Source organism: Macrosteles quadrilineatus, unplaced genomic scaffold (genome assembly GCF_028750875.1).
Source record: "Macrosteles quadrilineatus isolate MER2022 unplaced genomic scaffold, UCM_ALF_1.0 Scaffold_226__1_contigs__length_155321, whole genome shotgun sequence".
NCBI classification, from domain to species: domain Eukaryota; kingdom Metazoa; phylum Arthropoda; class Insecta; order Hemiptera; family Cicadellidae; genus Macrosteles; species Macrosteles quadrilineatus.
In genome coordinates this window covers 40,690-60,694 of record NW_026542819.1, presented here as the reverse complement: position 1 = coordinate 60,694, position 20,005 = coordinate 40,690, and the positions used below count along the sequence as shown (strand labels likewise).

The window sequence follows — 20,005 nt, the reverse complement described above, 5'->3', positions numbered from 1 at the left end:
CCTTATATATTACCACCAACTAAAGAACAACAATCACTAGTCATAACCTCTAAGAAAGGTTATGTTTTTATTTATAAACATTCCTTGCCACCTAAATACAGTATAATCAGCTGATTGGTGTCCGGTAAAACTCATTACAGTACAGTAGTACGCAATGAAACCCCATTTGATTAAGCTGGTGGCAAAGAGTTGTTTTCTGGACTAAATCCTTGCGTGGGAAGTTCGTCAAAATAATGCAGTCTTGCGTAAAATTCGTTACAGTACAGTAGTACGCAATGAAACCCCATTTGTTTAAGCTGACGACAAACAGCTGTTTTCTGGACTAAATCCTTGCGTGGGAAGTTCGCCAAAACATTGTAGTGTGGCGTAAAACATTTTTTACTGATACACTCATTAGTTAATCATCCACACATGAAAGGAACGAAATGCAAGAACATTGCAAACGTGGTGTTATATATCAGCCGCAGTAGATGGTCTGGATATTCAAAACCTTTGGATCACTTTCGACCGCAAACCTGATGTAACTTATCTCTCTATGTAAGTACTCGTAGAACGTAGAAGAGTAACATTTATCGATTCTCTCTTGACACTTGTGCATCGCCCTGAACGAGCAGGTATGTTGCAATTGGTTCTGGTCCCATCACATTACGATTGTAAGGACTATTACGATGTCGTCATGTTTAATGGTTTATGGCAAACTTGCTTTTTAAACGATTTTCAAGAATGTAAAAAATGCACTTCATTGCTTAATCAAACACTGTGACTAGTTTTACAACTTCTTTTTTTCAGTTATCTGGATATAAATAATAATGAACTACTGTTTTGGTTTGAATTCAGTTGTGAAGTGTAGGGGTTTTCAACGGATTTACTTTTTATACATCAGATAGGTAAAACAAGTTAAAATAAATTGATAGCTATCTTTCAACAACTCGCTAGACGCTAACACTAACTGAGCACTAACAACTCGTATGGTTTGACAAAAATAGGGGTATCCCATCTTAATGATTGATAAAATGATTGATACAAATTGATTGATGTGCACTAGTTTTACATTGTATTAGACAAGTAAAACCGTAAAAATAATAAGTATACTATTGTCTCGATCTTATCTGAGTATCAGTCTTTATTCACCGTTATGGTATTTTGCCTACTAGATCATCGTAATTTATTATTAATTTATGGGCTTTTTTATTCGGTTGGAATTAAAAAAAAGTCTTTTAAAAATAAATGCCAGTTTCCAGAAAAAATAATAAAATGGCAGACACATGACACATTAAATTTAAATTTCTAATTGAATGAAAATGGGTAGTTTTATAAAAATATTTTTAAGGTTTACATATTTTAAATGCAAATCTCACGGGATTTATCTTTTAAGCTTTAGTTTAGAGAAATGTAATAAATATTGAATGGTTGAGTTTGAATACTTAAAAAAAATTAATAGATAATTTTTCATTCAAATTATATACCTGTTTTATGTCTTATAGCTGCAAAAGTAAAAATAATACTTAGCTGAAATATATGTCTAAACTGAAATAGACAATGCTGATACCTGCTGACTATAAGTTAATTACAAAAATACTACGTCCTAAGGAGAAGATAGAACTATGTTAGCATGTGTACAAATGTTAATAAGGAAACTAAGTTCCCAGCCTTTTGGTAAGAGGAACTTTCATCCGCAGTCTGATTCCTGAGAAATCAAAGAGGTCCTGATGGCATTCTTGCGGAAATCCTCAAGCTCGTTGTTAAGTACAATCCAAAACTACTGTTGGATATGTTCAACGCCTGCTTGGTAGATGACGTTTTTCTGTCGGCGTGGAAGGATAGCTTGACAACTGTTCCTAAATGTAACTACTTGGTCAATACCAATACAATATTCTTATTCTTAATAGTGAACACTCGTTTGGAAAAATATTATCAAAGAATACTTTATGTGAAAATCAGTACAGTACAGCACGGTCATAAAACAGGCTGATTGGTACATGGAAACACTGTATAAAAGGAAATACAAGCAATATTACATATTTATGAATGCATTGTAACTCTAATTTACCTGTTTCTTTTATCAATTGAATATTAGATCGAATGCAATAAGCATTTTAGTAATAGTAGACAATGCAAGTACATATACCCCTGTAATACAGTTTGTCAACATCCTGTGTACTCTTACAAACAAATATGGTTGTTAAAGGTTTTGTCCAGGTTTGGGTAACCATGGAGTTAGACAAAACTGTTGTTGCTCTCAAGGAATGGATCAATGAACAAAGTGAAATCCCAGAAACACCAGGTAAAACACATAATATAATATGTATAATTAAAGTCATTGTCATAATAATCATGAATTGTACAGGAAAACGGATTATAATTTGATGCTGACATATTGTATGTCCTAATTTTCCATCTAACATGTCTTTTTTGGGTAGATGAGTGCCTTTTTAATGATTCATAAATTGATTATCTATTATTTCTATTCAAACTGACAAAATAGAGCATAACTCAGGCCGTAATATAGTATGTGTATAGTAAATTATCAAAGTTGGATTCATTTAAAATATATCTCTATAGATTAATTGATTGTTTATAGCTGGTATTTCAAAGCTTTTCTGACACCGTATAAGCACTTAGCACTTTGCTTTGATCTAACCTAATGTTGACATTCAATAGATATTTCTATATATAACTAAACATTTTCAGTTCATCATTAAGCAATATCCCAATTTACATAGCAATGAAAAAATTATTAAAATATGTATGTTAAAAGTGATCACAAAGTTGAAAGAATCCATTTTAAACTGATATTGATTGATAATGCTATTCTTGGAAACCTTTGAAAATAGGCAATAAAGCACACAGAAAGAGAATGAATGTACCAAACCACAAAAATTTAAAAAAGAATAAAACTCTTTAAGAGTAGTAGGCCTTTTTAGCTGTATATTTTTTATTCATTGCTAGACATATTTTTACAAGAAACGTGAAACACCCTCAAGTTCCCCTTGATTCTGACCAATCGGAACCAAATGGAAAAACATAAAATAAATGGTGCATTTTTGTGAACCATTCAAATTATGTCTTGATTTGTCTACGTACAGTGTTAATTAAGTAAATAAAAGTACATTAATTAAATAGATAGGCACCGATACCTAAATCATATTTTAAATCAATTTGAATCAATAACATTCATTCAAACTGATGTCCATTAATTGCTATGCATTTTTATAGTACACTGCTAGAAAACCTTTTTCGATTATTTTGTTGTCATTTTGTTGCTATGCAGTTTTTTTTACGATTGATCAGAACTAAATGAGACTGGGGGGTATTTCTTACACATGTATTTATTATAACTTTAGAGTTTCAAGTTTGCAGCATGTTTGAATCGATATGTCTAGTATATCAATTCAAAAATTAAAATCTCTTCATGGGACACCCTGCCCTGCATACTCGTATATATACTATCAGGGATTACAGGAGTAGACATTTTGAGTACTTATTATACATTCAAGTGTTGTATACATTCATTGGTTTACTCCTTTAATATGATAAAACTTTAGAGTAGCAAATCCCTAGGTTAAAAATTTTGAAACATTCATTTAGAGGCGTTGAAAACAGAGGTTTGATGATAAAAGAGTGACCCTTAGTTGAGATTCCACTGTACCTTATTCTTTTCAATATTTTCTTTCTATCAGATGCAGATTTGAAGCTGTTTGCTCATGTGGCAAATGAAGACCTAGAAACAGCAAAGAGACTTATCTTCAACTATTACTCACATAGACTCAATGGTTATGAAGCTCTATTCAAAGATCGTGACATTGACAATGATTCTCTCACTAACATTAGAAATGTTTTGTAAGTTTTAACATTATTATATTTACCGGTACCGCATTATAAACGTAAAGTTAGCTATATTTATGATACAAACTTTTACAAAAATTGTCAAGAATCATGAAAAGAGTAAAGAACTGCATGCTGTCATCATCTCTCATTAAATTTATACTATGATGAGTAAAATTTATGCAAAAAATAAAGGCAATAACCGAACTTCGTACAATCCTACACTCTTATATGACTATATGGGCTGTAATAAAATGTTTCTGTTAGATAAGTTTGAAAAGTGTACAAAAAATGCTCACCTCCGAATGTTATGTTAAAAATTGATTATAATGATTAAAAATTATGTTATCCAACTTAAAGGCCAGCCCAAACTGCCGCAGTATGCGGTACGGGTAAACCGCCAGGTATTTTAACACCATGTGAGCTAATGGGAGCGCCCACACTGGTGCGGTATACCGCCACCAGCGCCGTACAATTTACCCTCGTACCACAAAAAAGCTGCATTCCCTATTTTTGCTGCACGGTATTTCAGCGGTATGCATATTCTCAGTATAGAGCAGTTGTAAATTGAAATAGCAGCATGTCAACTGATCTCTGTACTGCGCCAGTGTGGGCACCCTACAATACAGCTACCGGTGTATCTGTCAAGGCGGTATAAATACCCATACCGTAGACCGCGTACCCCCGCAGTTTGGGCAGGCCTTAATCATCGTAAATAACAACAGTATTGTTACACTCTACAGTAGGAAGGAATGACATAGTGGGAAACTTTAGACTTGAACATGATTTTAATTTACTTAAAAAATTGGGAGACTGAAACCAACTATTTACAACATTGGAGCAATCACTTAATATTATTTAACACTTGAAATAATACCATCTGTTCCAATTTCAAATACATTGAAACAATTTTCATGGACATTAGAATTGATCTTCAACACTCCCCTACAATTCTTCAATCCAATTCAAATTAAACAAACATAACTGATTAAATAAACTTTTAGAAAAGTCCCAGTTCTTTTCTGAACTTTTTAAACTTGGCAATTGATAGCTCTTTAAAAAAAAATCACCAACTTGTGTTTTAATCTCTTTGTCTCAGAGTCGTGGCCGTGTTTTGATCTCTTTGTCTCCAGAGTCGTGGCCGTGTTTTGATCTCTTTGTCTCCAGAGTCGTGGATCTTGATGCATGATCTTCATAAACCAATACTGGTAACACTTCTATAAACAACATTTCAGACATCAAGCGGGAGATAAAAACACATTCAGTAGCACAAATTGCTAAAGCGATGTACTCAGCTTCACAACTAGATAAAGCTACAACAGGTTGTTTCTTTGTTTTCCATGCAACTGTATTATCGAATACCTTAAATGTGTAGCCATTTTTTTCTTTCTTTAACGTCATTTGCAAAATCATAGTCGCTGTAGCATTGTGTTTCCCTTCCTGTTGAGTGTTCTTTAGTGTACATAAGAGATAAATACTTTGTTCCAATCAAATATCTTACAATACTTTACAGATGGTTCCAGTGTGAAATCAAAACAATTTTGAAAAATGCTGAAGTATGTAACTGAATAACAAAGATCAGGTCTAGTTCCCAGCATATTAAGCTTCCAAGAAGTTGTTTGTACGGCAAATTGGTATAGCATTTGTCACTTTTTACCAACTGAAGTATTGGCAAAGATACCGGTTTTGTATTTTCCATCCCGAATTTATGGATTATTTTCTCAATCAACTTCGATTGATAGAGCTTAAGACCCTGATGACATTTATCAATAGAAATACCTAGGAACTCTAGGTGATTTTCATCATTAAGTCCTTCTTTCAAAAGTGGAGATCAGCTTAGATTTGACACTTAACAAAGCATTCTTCCATTCCAAGTCAACCTTATCCTCAATTTAGTAGCCCATAACCTGTTACACTCTACAGTAGGAAGGGATAAACTAGTGGGAAACATTAGACTTGAAAATGATTTTTATTTACTGATAAAAATGGGAGACTGAAACCAACTATTTACAACATTGGAACAATCACATAATATTATTTTACATATAAAATAATACCATCTGTTCCAAATTCAGATACATTTGAAACAATATTTTCATGGACATTAGATCTTCAACAAGTATGACAGAAGGTTTGAAATTTACAAAATAAAATACTCGTACAATAGAGTTGTAGCATTACATATTATGAGTAGTGTGGAGTGTTGACATAAAGTGACAAGGTGAGACTGATGTTTGAGATATTATCTTAATTTTTCCTTTTGGCTATTACAGTGAAACCTTCATATGCCCCAAACCAACCCCTGAGGGTTGCAAAATTCTGATCAGTCATGCACTCACCTCAGACACCAAGAACTATGACATGATTGCTCAGATGAAGTACTTTGTTATGACTCTGGAGGCTAGCTTGATAGATGAAGACTTAGGACCTGGCCATGTCGTCATCTTTGACATCTCCACCCTCACCACAGGCCACATCCTCAAGTTCAGTCCCAGTGGTATCAAGAAAACCAGCAACTACTTGCAGGTAAGCATGTACGTACATTGAATCTACCACACTCAAAGGTTGTTTTGAGGACGGCAAACAGGCATCATTCTTCAGGGGTCAACGATAAGGTCTTTCCAGGCAAATTTTAGTTATTAAAAAAATGTATACTTATATCAGGGAGACTTAGACCTCTCACTTGCAAGTTGCCATGACCACGTCTACATTGATGATCGAGTAAACTGTTCTATTAATATTCATTTGTTTGACTCAGATAAAGGGAGTCAACAAAATTATTTTTACTTGCTCTATCAAACTATCAGTGACTTTAAATTATAGCTGTACGCTTTTATATTAAAACTACTGGAGTCCATTATCATACATCACAGAAACGTCAGTATTGATCTATAAAATGAGGATGGATTTGTCAAAGTCTTAAAACAATACACATACACACACACGCAAATAAATAATTAAATATTATAACTGACTTGTGTCAACTCTAAATGTTGCAATGATGAGTAATATTGGATGTTGATTTCCAGGGAATTACAAATTTACCTCATACTTGACACTTCGATCCTTATCAATCAAGGGGTTTTAAATTCATACAAGTTACACCTCCTCTTATAGTTTCGACGCTGACGACGCATGATCAATCATGACAATTTTAGTTTCTATATTGTCTATCAGGTGTCAATACCAATACATAGATCTACTCACCCAAGTGGGAGTCGATCAGTTACAGGGAACGTCAAAGACAAATAATACAGCAACGTTCATGGTCTTTAAGAGCCCATGGATAGAGCAATCCCTCGGTTTGCATGTGACCCGCTTTAGGACCAAGAGCTATTTGAGCCCCCTTCCCCACCTTCCTTGCTCGCAGGGGAATTTTAATCTTCCTTGGGCTTCCATCAAACCTAAAACCTCTTACACCCTTGGTCCAGGGACCATTTACAAAAGCAGCCATGGTACAGAGCACTAACAGATTTAAAAAATGAAGAACAGATAGAAACCTTCCCAGGTATACTTAAAACAGTTTCTCAAACTTTAATTGCAATCATAAGAACCAAAAAGCATAAAGAACTAACTGATAGACATATATTTAACAGTTCACAGTGCAAATAAGAGACGAGAGTAGTAGTATTTTTTAAATAGTCGTATTTAATCACATTTAATTAACATTATTTCTAATTGGAAAAGGTTTAATAATACCTGCTATTAAGCAATCCAATGTTGTTGTTAGCACAACTAGTTAGTTTCGAAGCCTGTGTGACACCATCAGGCTGTATAAGGACAGTTTTCTTTCTTCATACGAAGAGCGTCATATAATTTACACGAAAATAATAAATAAACACGACACAAACAAGAATACGAGACATTTATGGTAACAGATCAGTTAAGAAAACAGACGACGCTAACCCGGCGGAGTTTGAGTCCGGACTCAAAGTGTAGACTCCAGTGTATATAGTCAAAACTCAAACTCTGCCGGGTTAGCGTCGTCTTTTTTCTTAACTGATCAGTTACTATAAATGTCTCATATTCGTGTTTGTGTCGTGTTTAAATGTTTATTTATTATTTTCGTGTAAATTATATGACGCTCTTCGTATGAAGAAAGAAAACTGTCTTTGTACAGCCTGATGATGGTGTCACACAGACACCGAAACTAATTGTGCTAACAACAACATTGGATTGCTTAATAGCAGGTATTTAAACCTTTTCTAATATTATTTGGCAATCCGGAGGCTAACACCTACAATTAAATTATTTCTATAACTATAGGAGGGGATTCCATTGAAGATTCAGAATGTCTACTTGGTCAATGCTTCTCCAGTGGTGGACATAATGATGAAAACTGCAAAACCTTTCATTAATATGGATCTACTAAAACGAGTAAGTTAATTTAATAGCATCAACTGCCACCAGTTAAGACGGCAAATAGATTGTAGTCAAGTAAGAATGTTACATATGAATATTATTTTATTTTTCAAAACAGTAGGTATGGTACATGAAAGCTCTGATGCTTTACTTCATGGTGCTGGTGAAAGCAATGAATAGAGATGTCAAAGAATAATTTAGTCAAATTACCTTTCCAGTTTCAACATTATGGTGGATACAGTAGTCTCTACTAACTGATCATTATCCGTCTTCCATTTGCAGTTTCAACCACTGGCAGTTCGAATGGGACACAGAGTCTAGGGAATATTAGAACAACAGGCAATACCTAGCATGCGACCATGAGTGGAACGGGAGCATGGTGATGTAGAGTATTTTGTGACCCAATTTTTGTCGGGTCATGGGTGCTTCCGGGCCTTTTGACACAGAAAGGGGAAGGATGCCAGCTCGGACTGTATGTACTGTTCCGCCATTGCAGACATGGCTGAGCACACCTTCTTTTGCGACAGATGGCATTTCTGCCGAGCCTCTTTGATCTCTGAGATCTGCGTTGACATCATTCCAACAACATCGTTGGAGCTATGCTCCAGGGAGAGGGCACCTGGAACTAGTTTACCACAGCTATAACATAGCTACATAGTGGTAGTTTCGGGCTACGGAAGACAAGAAGAAAAGTCCTAGTGGTATAGTTGAAAAGGCCTAGCCTGAAGAAATGTGCTAAACAGTTCCAGGCTAGTGTCCTAGGAGATGAGGGGTTTTTTTAACCAGAAGTCGGGGATAATGAGCCTGCAGCAGTCCGGCACACTAAGATTGAGCATCTCAGTGTGTGTAAATGCATTTTTACCTCCTCCCCACAAAAAAAATATCAAAAAAATTCTATCTGATGTTAAGCTATTTAATTTTCTGCTTCATTTGATTCTCTCTGAAGACAATAATGTACCATAAGATCATGTTACATTTACATGTAGCATGACTTTGCACTGTGGCAGGTATGTCAAGAGAACCCATTTATTGCCTTCGACTGTGCTCGGAAGATACGCGTCAAGCTTTAGGTGCTTGCACTTGATTATACTTTCTCTTTGTTTTCACATGCTGTATACCATATGTTAAAATACCACATGTTTGCCAACTTTTACCTATGTACCTATGATGTACCTATGTACCTCTCAGTTGCCCCTAGCATCTTAGCCTTCTTAGAGTAAGTGGAGACCCAGAGCTGAGTGGACAACTGTTCCAGGAATAGGATTTTTTCCTTTCTTGTTAATTCTTTAATTTGTGATTAATGCTTCAGAACAAAAAATTGTTTGATTAAAATGTACTTATTTTGTTATATTAACCTAATTATCAATTTTGTATACAAAGTTTTTACCATTCCCTTTATTTTTCTGTCTTATCCAACCATGTGTCAGCTATTTTAGGTTGGATAGTCAAGATCTACTGTATTATATTATTTAATAAAGAATAAATAACTTGCTGACACCAAGGAGTATATAGAGGAAACCACGTTTTTGAGATCCAAGAACCAAGTTTTTGTATGATGCTAATTGGGATATATTAACTTGGAGATGTCAATCTTTAGGAATATATAAAGTTAAATATATTGTATGCATTTTTGAATGTTTCTATACTTAAATTATTTCCAACGGTTACATATTTTCTAAGTAGCAGATCGTACTTGGTGGCAATGTATTTACTAATCATATTTACAAAAGTGTTAATTATTGAATTTCTTGGTATCTATTTTTGTGTCAACTAAAGAGACATGTATTTGCTGATATCATTCTACAATTTATGTAAAAACAATTATAGCTTAAAATTTTATTTTTAGACTCATATCTACAGATCAGGCGATATGGAAAAGTTGTATGAACATGTCCCTAAGAGTTGTTTGCCTGAAGAGTATGGCGGATATTTGGGACCCTCTTCTGCTATAAACGGTTAGTTGAGGTTTGTTTTCAAAACCATGAAAAAAGAAGAAGCAAATATTATACTTTTCAAAAGGGGTAAACACTAGCTGAAACGTAACAATAATTAACCTAGTTGGTATTCACCTATTTCATCAGTAATATGTAATTACGGTAAGTATTTTTTGGGGCATTTTTATTACGCCATCTCTATGCATGCCTTTTTTATGACCCCATTCAAGTTCCCCATGGAGTAATCTATGAGGAAATTGTAATAAGGTGATTTACAGTAAATATATTAGATTACAAGCTTACAAAAATAAACTTAACAGAGAAATATCCAAAATACTAATAATATGTAAAATTGTATTTGCATTCAAAAATTATTTATCCATATTAGAAATCCTATTCATACAAATATTTCCTTAAAAAATCATAATAATCAACAACTTGTGAGCTGATTTAAAAGAAGGACAACAACTAGAATTATCATTGTCAGACATTCTTTTTATCTGTGGTCCAGCCATCTGTTTTGATTTTTTGTGAACTCCTACCAATGGCTCTGCGGTGCTGATCTCAAATGTACAGTAATATGTAGGCCCTCTAACCAGTAGCAAATCAGGAGGTTGAGGTCAATATTTTAATTGTTGGTACTAGCTTCAAAACTATTATCATCATTATTTTGATCATTCCACAACTTCCATAAGGTTTTGATAAGCAAATGGAATCCACATTTACATTTGTATATCAAACTACACACATTTGTGCACTAAAAGGTTATGGTTTAATTTGAATATGATGAGGAATATGGTTGATAATGTTAACCTTTAATTAAAACAGTTGGAAATAGTTTCCATTAAGAACTGTTATAAGCAGACCAGAACACTCTCCTCTATAAGAAAATAACTAATAATTTAATATATTTTTTAGAAGAAAATACTGCAAAACTTCGTAAATTGAAAGAGAAATTCACCCAAGAGGAGGATATCTTAAAGACAATGAAAGAGAAGGGGAATTCATAAAATTTATATCAAAAGTAAAGTAGGTGAGAAAAATAATATTTTAAGCTTTTGCATCAAGATTTATTTGTGCTACTAAAATGCCTGGTATCAAAATGTGATATATTGAATTTATATGACACATGTTTTAACATTCACTATATTGAAAATTAAAGTTTTATTTTTATATCATGTTTATTTATTTTATTTTTGTTTATTTCCTGCAAGTATAAAATAGAGTTTATCTCTGTACAATGTAGGTGTTCAAAATTATATTTTCTCATCAAATAGAGCTGACTGAAAACATTTTTAACACATTAAGAGGGTGAAAAATCCAATTATTTCAGAAAGAATAAGTATTTGTGTTAGTTGGCAAAGCCTGAGCTCATAAGGGATGCTAGTGGGTTAAAATCGTGAGGTTTTAGCAAATTAATTTAGAGTGGTTTAATGAATTGAAATTTGACACAGAAACTTCTCTGCAGATGCAAAATTGATTATGTATTAGAACAAACAACCAAAAGCTTTGATGGTAATATAATTGAATTTTATACTAAATGCAAAGCAGTAATAGTGTATAAAAACATTAACCCTGCATCTGGCAAACGACTATTGACTAGTCGCTAAAACTAGTTCCTCCACTGGCAAAGGACTAGTCGTTTGAGCATCAATTTCTATAACTGCTAAGTTTCAACAGAAAACATCACTGTATTAGATATTGGTTTATATAATTTTACACAGGAGATTCTAAAGTTTATTTTGATATATAGTTTGTTTAAATACCGTAGTGTACTTATTAATATGGGATCACTTGACGAAGCAAGGTAACATGAACCATTTAGCTTAGATTTAGTGATCCAGATGCTACTTCACCAACAATGAAATCAAACAAAATGTGTATTTTCAAATAATATTTAAGTAAAAAAATGTTTTGTAAAATTGAGAAAAGTAACTTTATTTTTTTATTTGTACAAGCAGTTATGGTATAGTTAACTATCAAGTAATTTGTATCAGTACATCATTTTATAACTTCATAAAATTATTTATAAGCTAATTTTTTACATATATTCATATTTTTATAATACTATGATTTATACAACTGCACGGTAATAGGAATATAAACATATCTATCTATTTACAAAACTGATTGATTAATCATTAGGACTGAGAAGTTGACACACAAGTATATTTTCATTGTTATTTCATATATGTAATAATACCTGACTTCAATAGGTTAAATATACATACTGCAGCTCTAGAATTCTAATGTTTACATATTTCTTCACATGTAACCATCTTATGGTTAAGTTGAAAGATCAACAATCAAGATTGTACTCTTTTCTGGATAGTTGAATAAATTACAATGTATTTTGGAAATACAAAACAAGATATAAACATCTAAAAAATAAAACAAAACATCGGTTTATAACAGTTTCATAGCTTTACAGCTGTACAGTAAATAACAATATTGAGCATAATACATCTATAAATAAATATTCACACATAACCAAAGTTTTAATTCCATTAAAAATAAAGTACTTTGACCGACAATTTTTTTGTAGTGTCTGCTGTAATGAACAAATAAAAACAACAAGGCTCAAAATCTACTTATTTGGGCCAATATTATAATAGGATATAAGCAAATAAAGTACATAGATTACTTAAAAGTAGTAACAAAATAAAACACATTTTTGTTCCTTCTTGATATAAGTTTATAACCAAAAAAACATTATTGATAGGTGTATCTTAAAATTATTTTTTTATCAATCATTTTGGTCCACATTTCCTTGTATTAATAAAGGTCTAGAATTTCATTAAAGTTTATAACAAATTTAGTTAATGTCAAACTAATATTCAGTACTTTAAAGCGCAATACAACTTTTATGATATTTTTAAATCTATAGCCCTAACTGTAATAGCCCCAACTTACAAAACATAGATGAACAAACAATTTTAATATGTGGGCCTACATAAAACCATGGATAAAACATACTCCCTTAGTAGATTTATCATTCTTATGGATCAGCTGAAGACAATGTTCTCTCCGATGTACTGTAGAGGTCGAATTTTGTTTAAAATTTGTTTCGTGTAATTTCAGTAATTTAAAACCTCGTTTAACCAAATAAAACAATCTAATCATAAACAATAACTTATCTCATAGTTATGTAACCAAACAGTAACGCACAAATCATAGAATTAACCCTAAAATAAAAAAAATTTAATAATAGAAAAATAATAAAACAACTTTATGTTTGTAAAACTTAGTAGGTGATGTAAAAATTGAAAACATTTGTATTATGTAGCAAATTTAACGGAATAAATCATTCATTCATAGAAACAAAATTTCATTGACACCAGCGATCAGTGTCACCGGACACGAATTAGACATGAAAAATGAGCTTCAACATTTACAATGGGATGAGAAGTGTACTTGTGCTGGTTAGTCTATGCTACAATTTAATAAGTTTATGATTCGTTATTCTAATGAGAAAATAAAAAAATAGATATAGATACACAGTATTGATTGATAAGTTAAACAATCATTTAACTTCTGCCTTGTTTATACTATTTATTTACTAGTAAAGGGATAGAGGAGAAACAGTGAGAACCAAAAAAATAATGTGTTGATTTTTGGTTTTGAGTTTTAAAATCTTGTTTTTATTTTACCAATGTGTTTTACCATGGTTAGGATTGTAGTTAGAAAAAAGCCAGACTTTTTTCAGTAGAATTGGAGGACTTTCAAATGTTCACTATAGTTTAAGAAAACAAAATAAAACTTGTACAATTTTACTACGTTTTTTAAACACTAAGGCCTAATATTTTTAAATTTTGTGGAAGACAAGAATTGATACATGAAAATATAAGCATTGGGTTATAAATAAAAAAAAAACTAACTATATAATTCGATAAAGATAAAAATGATATTTACCTCTGTTATTTTTATGTAAATAAAAAATACAACTATAAAAATATTTTAAATCCGTTATTCATAGTATACTGTACTTCAGTTGCTAAATTCATGAGTAAATAAAATCTTGGAAGACCTAAAACTTATCTACTGGCAAAATCACATAGTAGGAATTGTTTCTAAAAATTACATATTTTCCGATACAGTTCATATTAAACCTAAGTTGTCGGTTAAGGCACTTTAAGGTTTGGTTGTGGTAGTTTTAGCAAGAGGCCGTGTTGTGGTTGGAGGGGATGATCTGAATCCTCTTGAGATCATCTACATCCTCTTCATCATTCAGTAACCGACTACCCTCGATATTGGTCTTTGATCGAGTAAAGAACCTGCAGCAGAGGAAAAAATACATTTTAGCATGAACCATCTCAATTCTTATGGTCTTAAGAAGATTCCAGGCACAAATGTTGGTTGTAGGTGAGTTTTATAGACAAATGTTAGTAACAAAAATCCAATTAAGGAAAATATATGTAACAATGGTGTAGTTTGATAAGAGGAGTATTAACGTCAGATTATAATCCAGGTATTCAAAAATGTAAGACTAAATTATGTACACAGTTTCCGTCAGACAAATCAAAACAATATGTATGTTGTTGGACATGTTTTGGTATTAAAACACCATCGTCAGCTTCAGGTACTTGACAAGTTTGTCAGTAGAAAACTTTTTCCCACAGACCAACTTTACAAGTATCTGAAGGTGACTGGTGTCTTACCACCAAAACATGTCCAACAACACAATATTGTTTTGGACATAGATGTTGTTGTCTAAACAAAAATATTGTTTTGAGCTGTTTGATTGAAATTGTTTAAGTAATTTAGTCTTGCATTATGTCCATCAGTTCGGGGACTAAAATATGGATTTTTAATGATTGGTTGGATCTAAAGATTAGTAAATATTTTTAGGTGAAGATTAGAGATAAAATAACTCTACCTTCCTTTAAACCTGTTTTCAATACTGATTCTATTGATTTGACTTAACTCAACTCCCAGTTACAATATGAAAAAACTCCATAGAGAAAAGGGTTATTTTCATAATGAAAATGTAGTTGACATTTGTAATCAAAGTGAGAGATGGGTGAGCTATAGCAGAACAAGAGAAAACAGTACTGATAAGGAGTTAGTGGCTATTATGATATGCAAACCAACAACATCACAACCATAATCCTAAACCAATCCACCTGCTAACCAACCACTTGGATTCTATTTTAAATGAGAATGTTGAACTAAATAGGACTGGTTTTGTTACTAAAATATTGAAATAAAGAACTACAGGCTAACTGCTAACATAAATAGAGGTATACATTTCTTTCATTTTCCATAAGTGTTATAATCGTACAGTGAAGTTTTTCAACAGTATATAAGTTGTTAATAACAAACGTCTAACTAGTAAAAACTCTAGTATCCATCTAGCCAACAACAAATTTTTAAATATCAAGGGTTTTGGTTGATGTTCCACAGCAAAACTTCAAAATACAGAGTGAGGCAGTGAAACGGCACGATTCTGATACCAGCTGACAAGGTATTGAGGGCTATTAGAGTACGGGGGAAATGACCATAGACGTCTAGACAAGTAGAAATCTCTGTAGCCATGGAGTGTTGTACGAGTGCTCAACATGCGTTTGCTGTAAAAGGCATATTACAAAAACGTGGATATTATGGTTTGCGCTCAGCACACTTTCCGTTAGGAGTTCAGTCTATCGCAATAGACTCCCGTGCCATCAAAGAAAGCTATCCTCCTTTGGGCTAATAACTTTGAAGCCACTACTAGCACGACAAAGCGCTATAAAACGATTGCAGACGTTATGCAAAAGCTAAAATTAATTTCCACTCATCTACTTAGGATTTATGTTAAAACAACTATCCTTTTTTCTAAATTAATTATTTGTGATTTTTCAAAATTGTGCCGTTTCACTGCCTTAATCTGTATATTTTAACTAGCAAAATTCAAAGCAGTGCCGCCACCCATTGCTGAGAGAATAACTTCTTTACAATTTTACTAAGTTCAGTGTTTTGGGTTTGACTTTTGAATTTTAAATTTAGGCGAATAAATATGTTTTCCATTTTGTGAATTTGTGTTGAAATGCCTTTGAAAATAGTTATGGCTATATTAATCAACAAAAGTTAGATATTCTACAAGATATCAAACATCTCTTGTTTGTCACAAAGCCTACTAACCTATTAAAACCAGTCATTGTAGTCATAAGAGTGAGTCATTGAATCATAAATATAATTTTTGTAGCACAGTACATCAAGTTTTGGACTAAGAAAACAAGCAAACTAGTTTTGATCATTAACCACAGTTAGAAAAAAATGCAAATCGACTATTTTGATTGTTTGTTCAAACTTTAGCAACAAACGTAGTAATTATTCCACGGATATGGTTAGAAAAATGTACACACTAAAGTTACACAGACTAGTGTAAATTTCAGACGTAAAACAAAAATACTGCTGCTCATATGTGCTTGATAAAAACCACCTCCTCAAGCATAAAAAACAAACCAGATTTAAAATATTCCATCACAATATAGAGTAATGGATCTGATACGTCCAAACCATTGGTAGTAACTCTATGAAGCAGGTGAATTGAAGCCATGTAACAGATTAACTTACACACAGATTAATGAACAAACGTCAGATTCAAATAAGAAAAGTTTTGGAATTTCAAGCAGCATTCAAACCACGCCAAACCATACCTTCTGAGGGATTAACAGGAAGAAAACTCGTGATACTAGAAAATCAAGATCAGAAAGACTCCTGGAAAGAGAAATTCAAACTCTATAATATAGTAATAATTTGTTTGTTGGGAACCTTTACGGGACCGCACAATTGACATCAGTATGTAACGTGTTTATGAAAAGATGATATCATGGCCTTTTACAGAGCGGGGTCTTGAATAAAAATCCAGTTTATCTTGCCTAAGGAACCCACATTTTTTACTTGATATTTGGACCTACAGATTAAAGTGAGCTGTACCACTGGTTATATATGGTGATAAGCAGGATTAGAACCACGGCCCCAGGGACAAAACTCCTGCACTCTAACCATCTAACATCCCACCAGCAGCATCCCACATATATACTACAAATACTAGGAGGGAGTTCTATTTATCACAACTAATTGTTAGTAGTGTCACTTGGAAAACTATGGTTATACCCAAGCTTTTATTTTACTTGTCCCACAAAAAGTTGGCAAGGAAGAAATATTTATGGGGTCTACTACAAAACAAAATCAGATTTCAGGAGTATTTATATTTTACAGACATACCAACCAAAACACTTGAACAATCTCTGACCTCAGTCTTACCAGGATACTTGTTTAAAAATAAACTGTTTGAAGGATATGTTATTAAACAAGAAGTTTGGAATCGAAGCAGGTAAAAAGATATTGTTGTTATTGTTAGTAAAACGGTAGTACATCTTATATCAACCTTGGATGTCTCAATTTTAAAGTTTAATGAAAACCATTTTTTTTTTCATAGGAAAACTAAATTGGAACCTATTTCATTATGTGTTGATTTTGTTGTTAAAAGTTATACTCTCTTTTATTAGTTGATAGAAACAAAATCTAAACAATAAAGCTATTACATGTAATTTGTTGTTCAGATTATTTTTTATAGTTTGTTTTTTTATCATAAATTTTTTACAAGGTTAAATTTGCTAAAACATAAGACAAATAATATTTTAAATAAGGAACGATTTTAATGTAGTTACCCTTATCTGACTCGTTTTAGGTAGTTAAGATAACGCATGTTTTATATATATATAACTGAATAATCTGAGGAAAATTACTTTGATAAATACACAATGACTATGGTTATGGCTATTAAAACTAACTAGAGGTCAATGATTTCACAAGGCAATTTAGTTTTAAAATATTGATTGTTAAGAAAACAAAACACTTGCAAATGTTTTATTAGTGTGTAATAAATTCACCACTTAAGAACTATAGAGGTATTCTCAGGTAGTGAGTGATTAAGGTTCAAGGGTTGTTATCTAATATTTTACACATTATTACTCTTTGTTTTTCATAATTTAATTAAATATAGAAGACCATACCTGGAGAATGTACTGCTGGTGGAATGTGAGAGATTAGGTCGCTCTATGTCATCGATTCCGCGATGAATGGATATCTGATCGGTCTCCCCAGCACTACATTTGTTGCGAGCTTCCAACACAGCGAGATACTCCGAAGTCGTCAAGGACTCCCGTGTCGGCTTTCGCCACCTGAAAAATAAATATGAATTCAGTGCTCACAGTAAAATCAAAAATATTTGTTGATCAGCCCATGGTGCAAGGATAGTCTAAATAAATCTGCAATGTATGTAAGAGTCTATAACCGTTGTAAATTGTATGTTATTTGAAGGATGTGGAAATAAATTTGACAGCTAAACCACACAGGTAACTATGTCTCTATGTCAAAGATTCTAAATCAATCTCCTAATGCAAGCAGTACTGACTGCTTTTTCACAACATTGGGCACATTGGGCAGCTATTTGTAACGTCAAAATGTATGTTGAATGACAGAAGAACAAAAACTGTAAAGTGTTAAATAAAATAGCTTTAAAAATCTTACTAAACCATTTATCAGTTTGTGTACATGGCACTCAACTCTTCACTTCAACTAAGCTCTACCACAGACAGGTAAACCCGTCACTCTCCTGGCATGGGGAGACAACTTCTTTGATCAGTTTGTGTACATGGCACTCAACTCTCACTTCAACTAAGCTCTACCACAGACAGGTAAACCCGTCACTCTCCTGGCATGGGGAGACAACTTCCTTGGTCAGTTTGTGTACATGGCACTCAACTCTCACTTCAACTAAGCTCTACCACAGACATGTAAACCCGTCACTCTCCTGGCATGGGGAGACAACTTCTTTGATCAGTTTGTGTACATGGCACTCAACTCTCACTTCAACTAAGCTCTACCACAGACAGGTAAACCCGTCACTCTCCTGGCATGAGAAGACAACTTCCTTGGTCAGTTTGTGTATCTGGCACTCAACTCTCACTTCGACTAAGCTCTACCACAGACAGGTAAATCCTTCACTCTCCTGGCATGGGTAGACAACTTCCTTGGTCAGTTTGTGTACATGGCACTCAACTCTCCAACTCTCCACTAACAACCACTTAGCTAAAAGATTCGCCCAATCCGATGATTCGAGGTGTATGTATAATCCAAGGATTATGAACACCGTACTATGCCCCAGTGGTTGTAGTATATCGCTACAAACACACAGGTCACCAATTATTTGCTACACAGGACGGAAATCGAACTCGAGCAAACAAATGCCACTGGCCAAGAGACACATGCCCTAGCCTTCTCGGCTATCTGTGCTTGGAGAATATTGAGTAAAAGCTGGTATTTAAGCAGACGTCAATAATCGCTAACAGATGGCGGACCCATCGGCGCTACAACCTAAGTTGTTCAATGCGTTACTAGATAGCAGCACTAGTTAGTCATGGACTATTTGGATGATATTTTTCAGCTGAACTACAACAGTGATCTTGAATGGTGTTACTGAGGCTTTACTGACAAATAGGTTTTTTTTCCAAAAAAGGCTATTTTATTTTTTCATTTTTTACCTTATCCAACTAAATCAAGGTTAAATTCAATATCACATAGTAAACTAGATGTTTTTAGATTTTATGAGATTTTGGTTTCAAATAATGCTATCAGAACATTACTATACAGTTACAATTCAATAACAGGTAAAGGAATTAAAAGGCAAACAAAAAAGTCTTACTAAATACGAATCATTGGCCTAGCCCTCAAAAGGTTAAACATATTTTTATGTCAATTTAGGAAATCTTATTTTCAGACTGTTTTTCAGCATTTATTTGAAATAGAACTTAAATGTTTCAAAACAAAATCAATCCATTGTTGGGGTTTATAAAAATACATTAGAGAGGTAGAACTCAGATATAGATACAGTATAC

General features: G+C 33.1%; 2 protein-coding genes across 2 annotated transcripts in view; one reads left to right on the top strand and one right to left on the bottom strand.

Moving 5' to 3' along the window:
* The first annotated feature begins 550 nt into the window (after window positions 1–550).
* On the top strand, window positions 551–11,299 carry LOC128982376 (alpha-tocopherol transfer protein-like). The gene is made up of 7 exons (XM_054401334.1): window positions 551–614; window positions 2,189–2,284; window positions 3,681–3,840; window positions 6,099–6,351; window positions 8,092–8,202; window positions 10,034–10,142; window positions 11,040–11,299. The coding sequence occupies exons 2-7, from the start codon at window positions 2,212–2,214 to the stop codon at window positions 11,129–11,131; spliced, it is 798 nt and encodes a 265-aa protein (XP_054257309.1). The 5' UTR covers window positions 551–614; window positions 2,189–2,211; the 3' UTR covers window positions 11,132–11,299.
* Window positions 11,286–20,005, bottom strand: part of LOC128982372 (copper-transporting ATPase 1-like) — a gene marked incomplete at its 5' end in the record, with an annotated part of 47,388 nt that continues 38,668 nt past the window's right edge. The window contains 2 exons of the mRNA XM_054401330.1: window positions 11,286–14,395; window positions 18,122–18,289. Coding sequence (XP_054257305.1) covers window positions 14,275–14,395; window positions 18,122–18,289 — 289 coding nt within the window. The remainder of the gene's footprint in view (window positions 14,396–18,121; window positions 18,290–20,005) is intronic.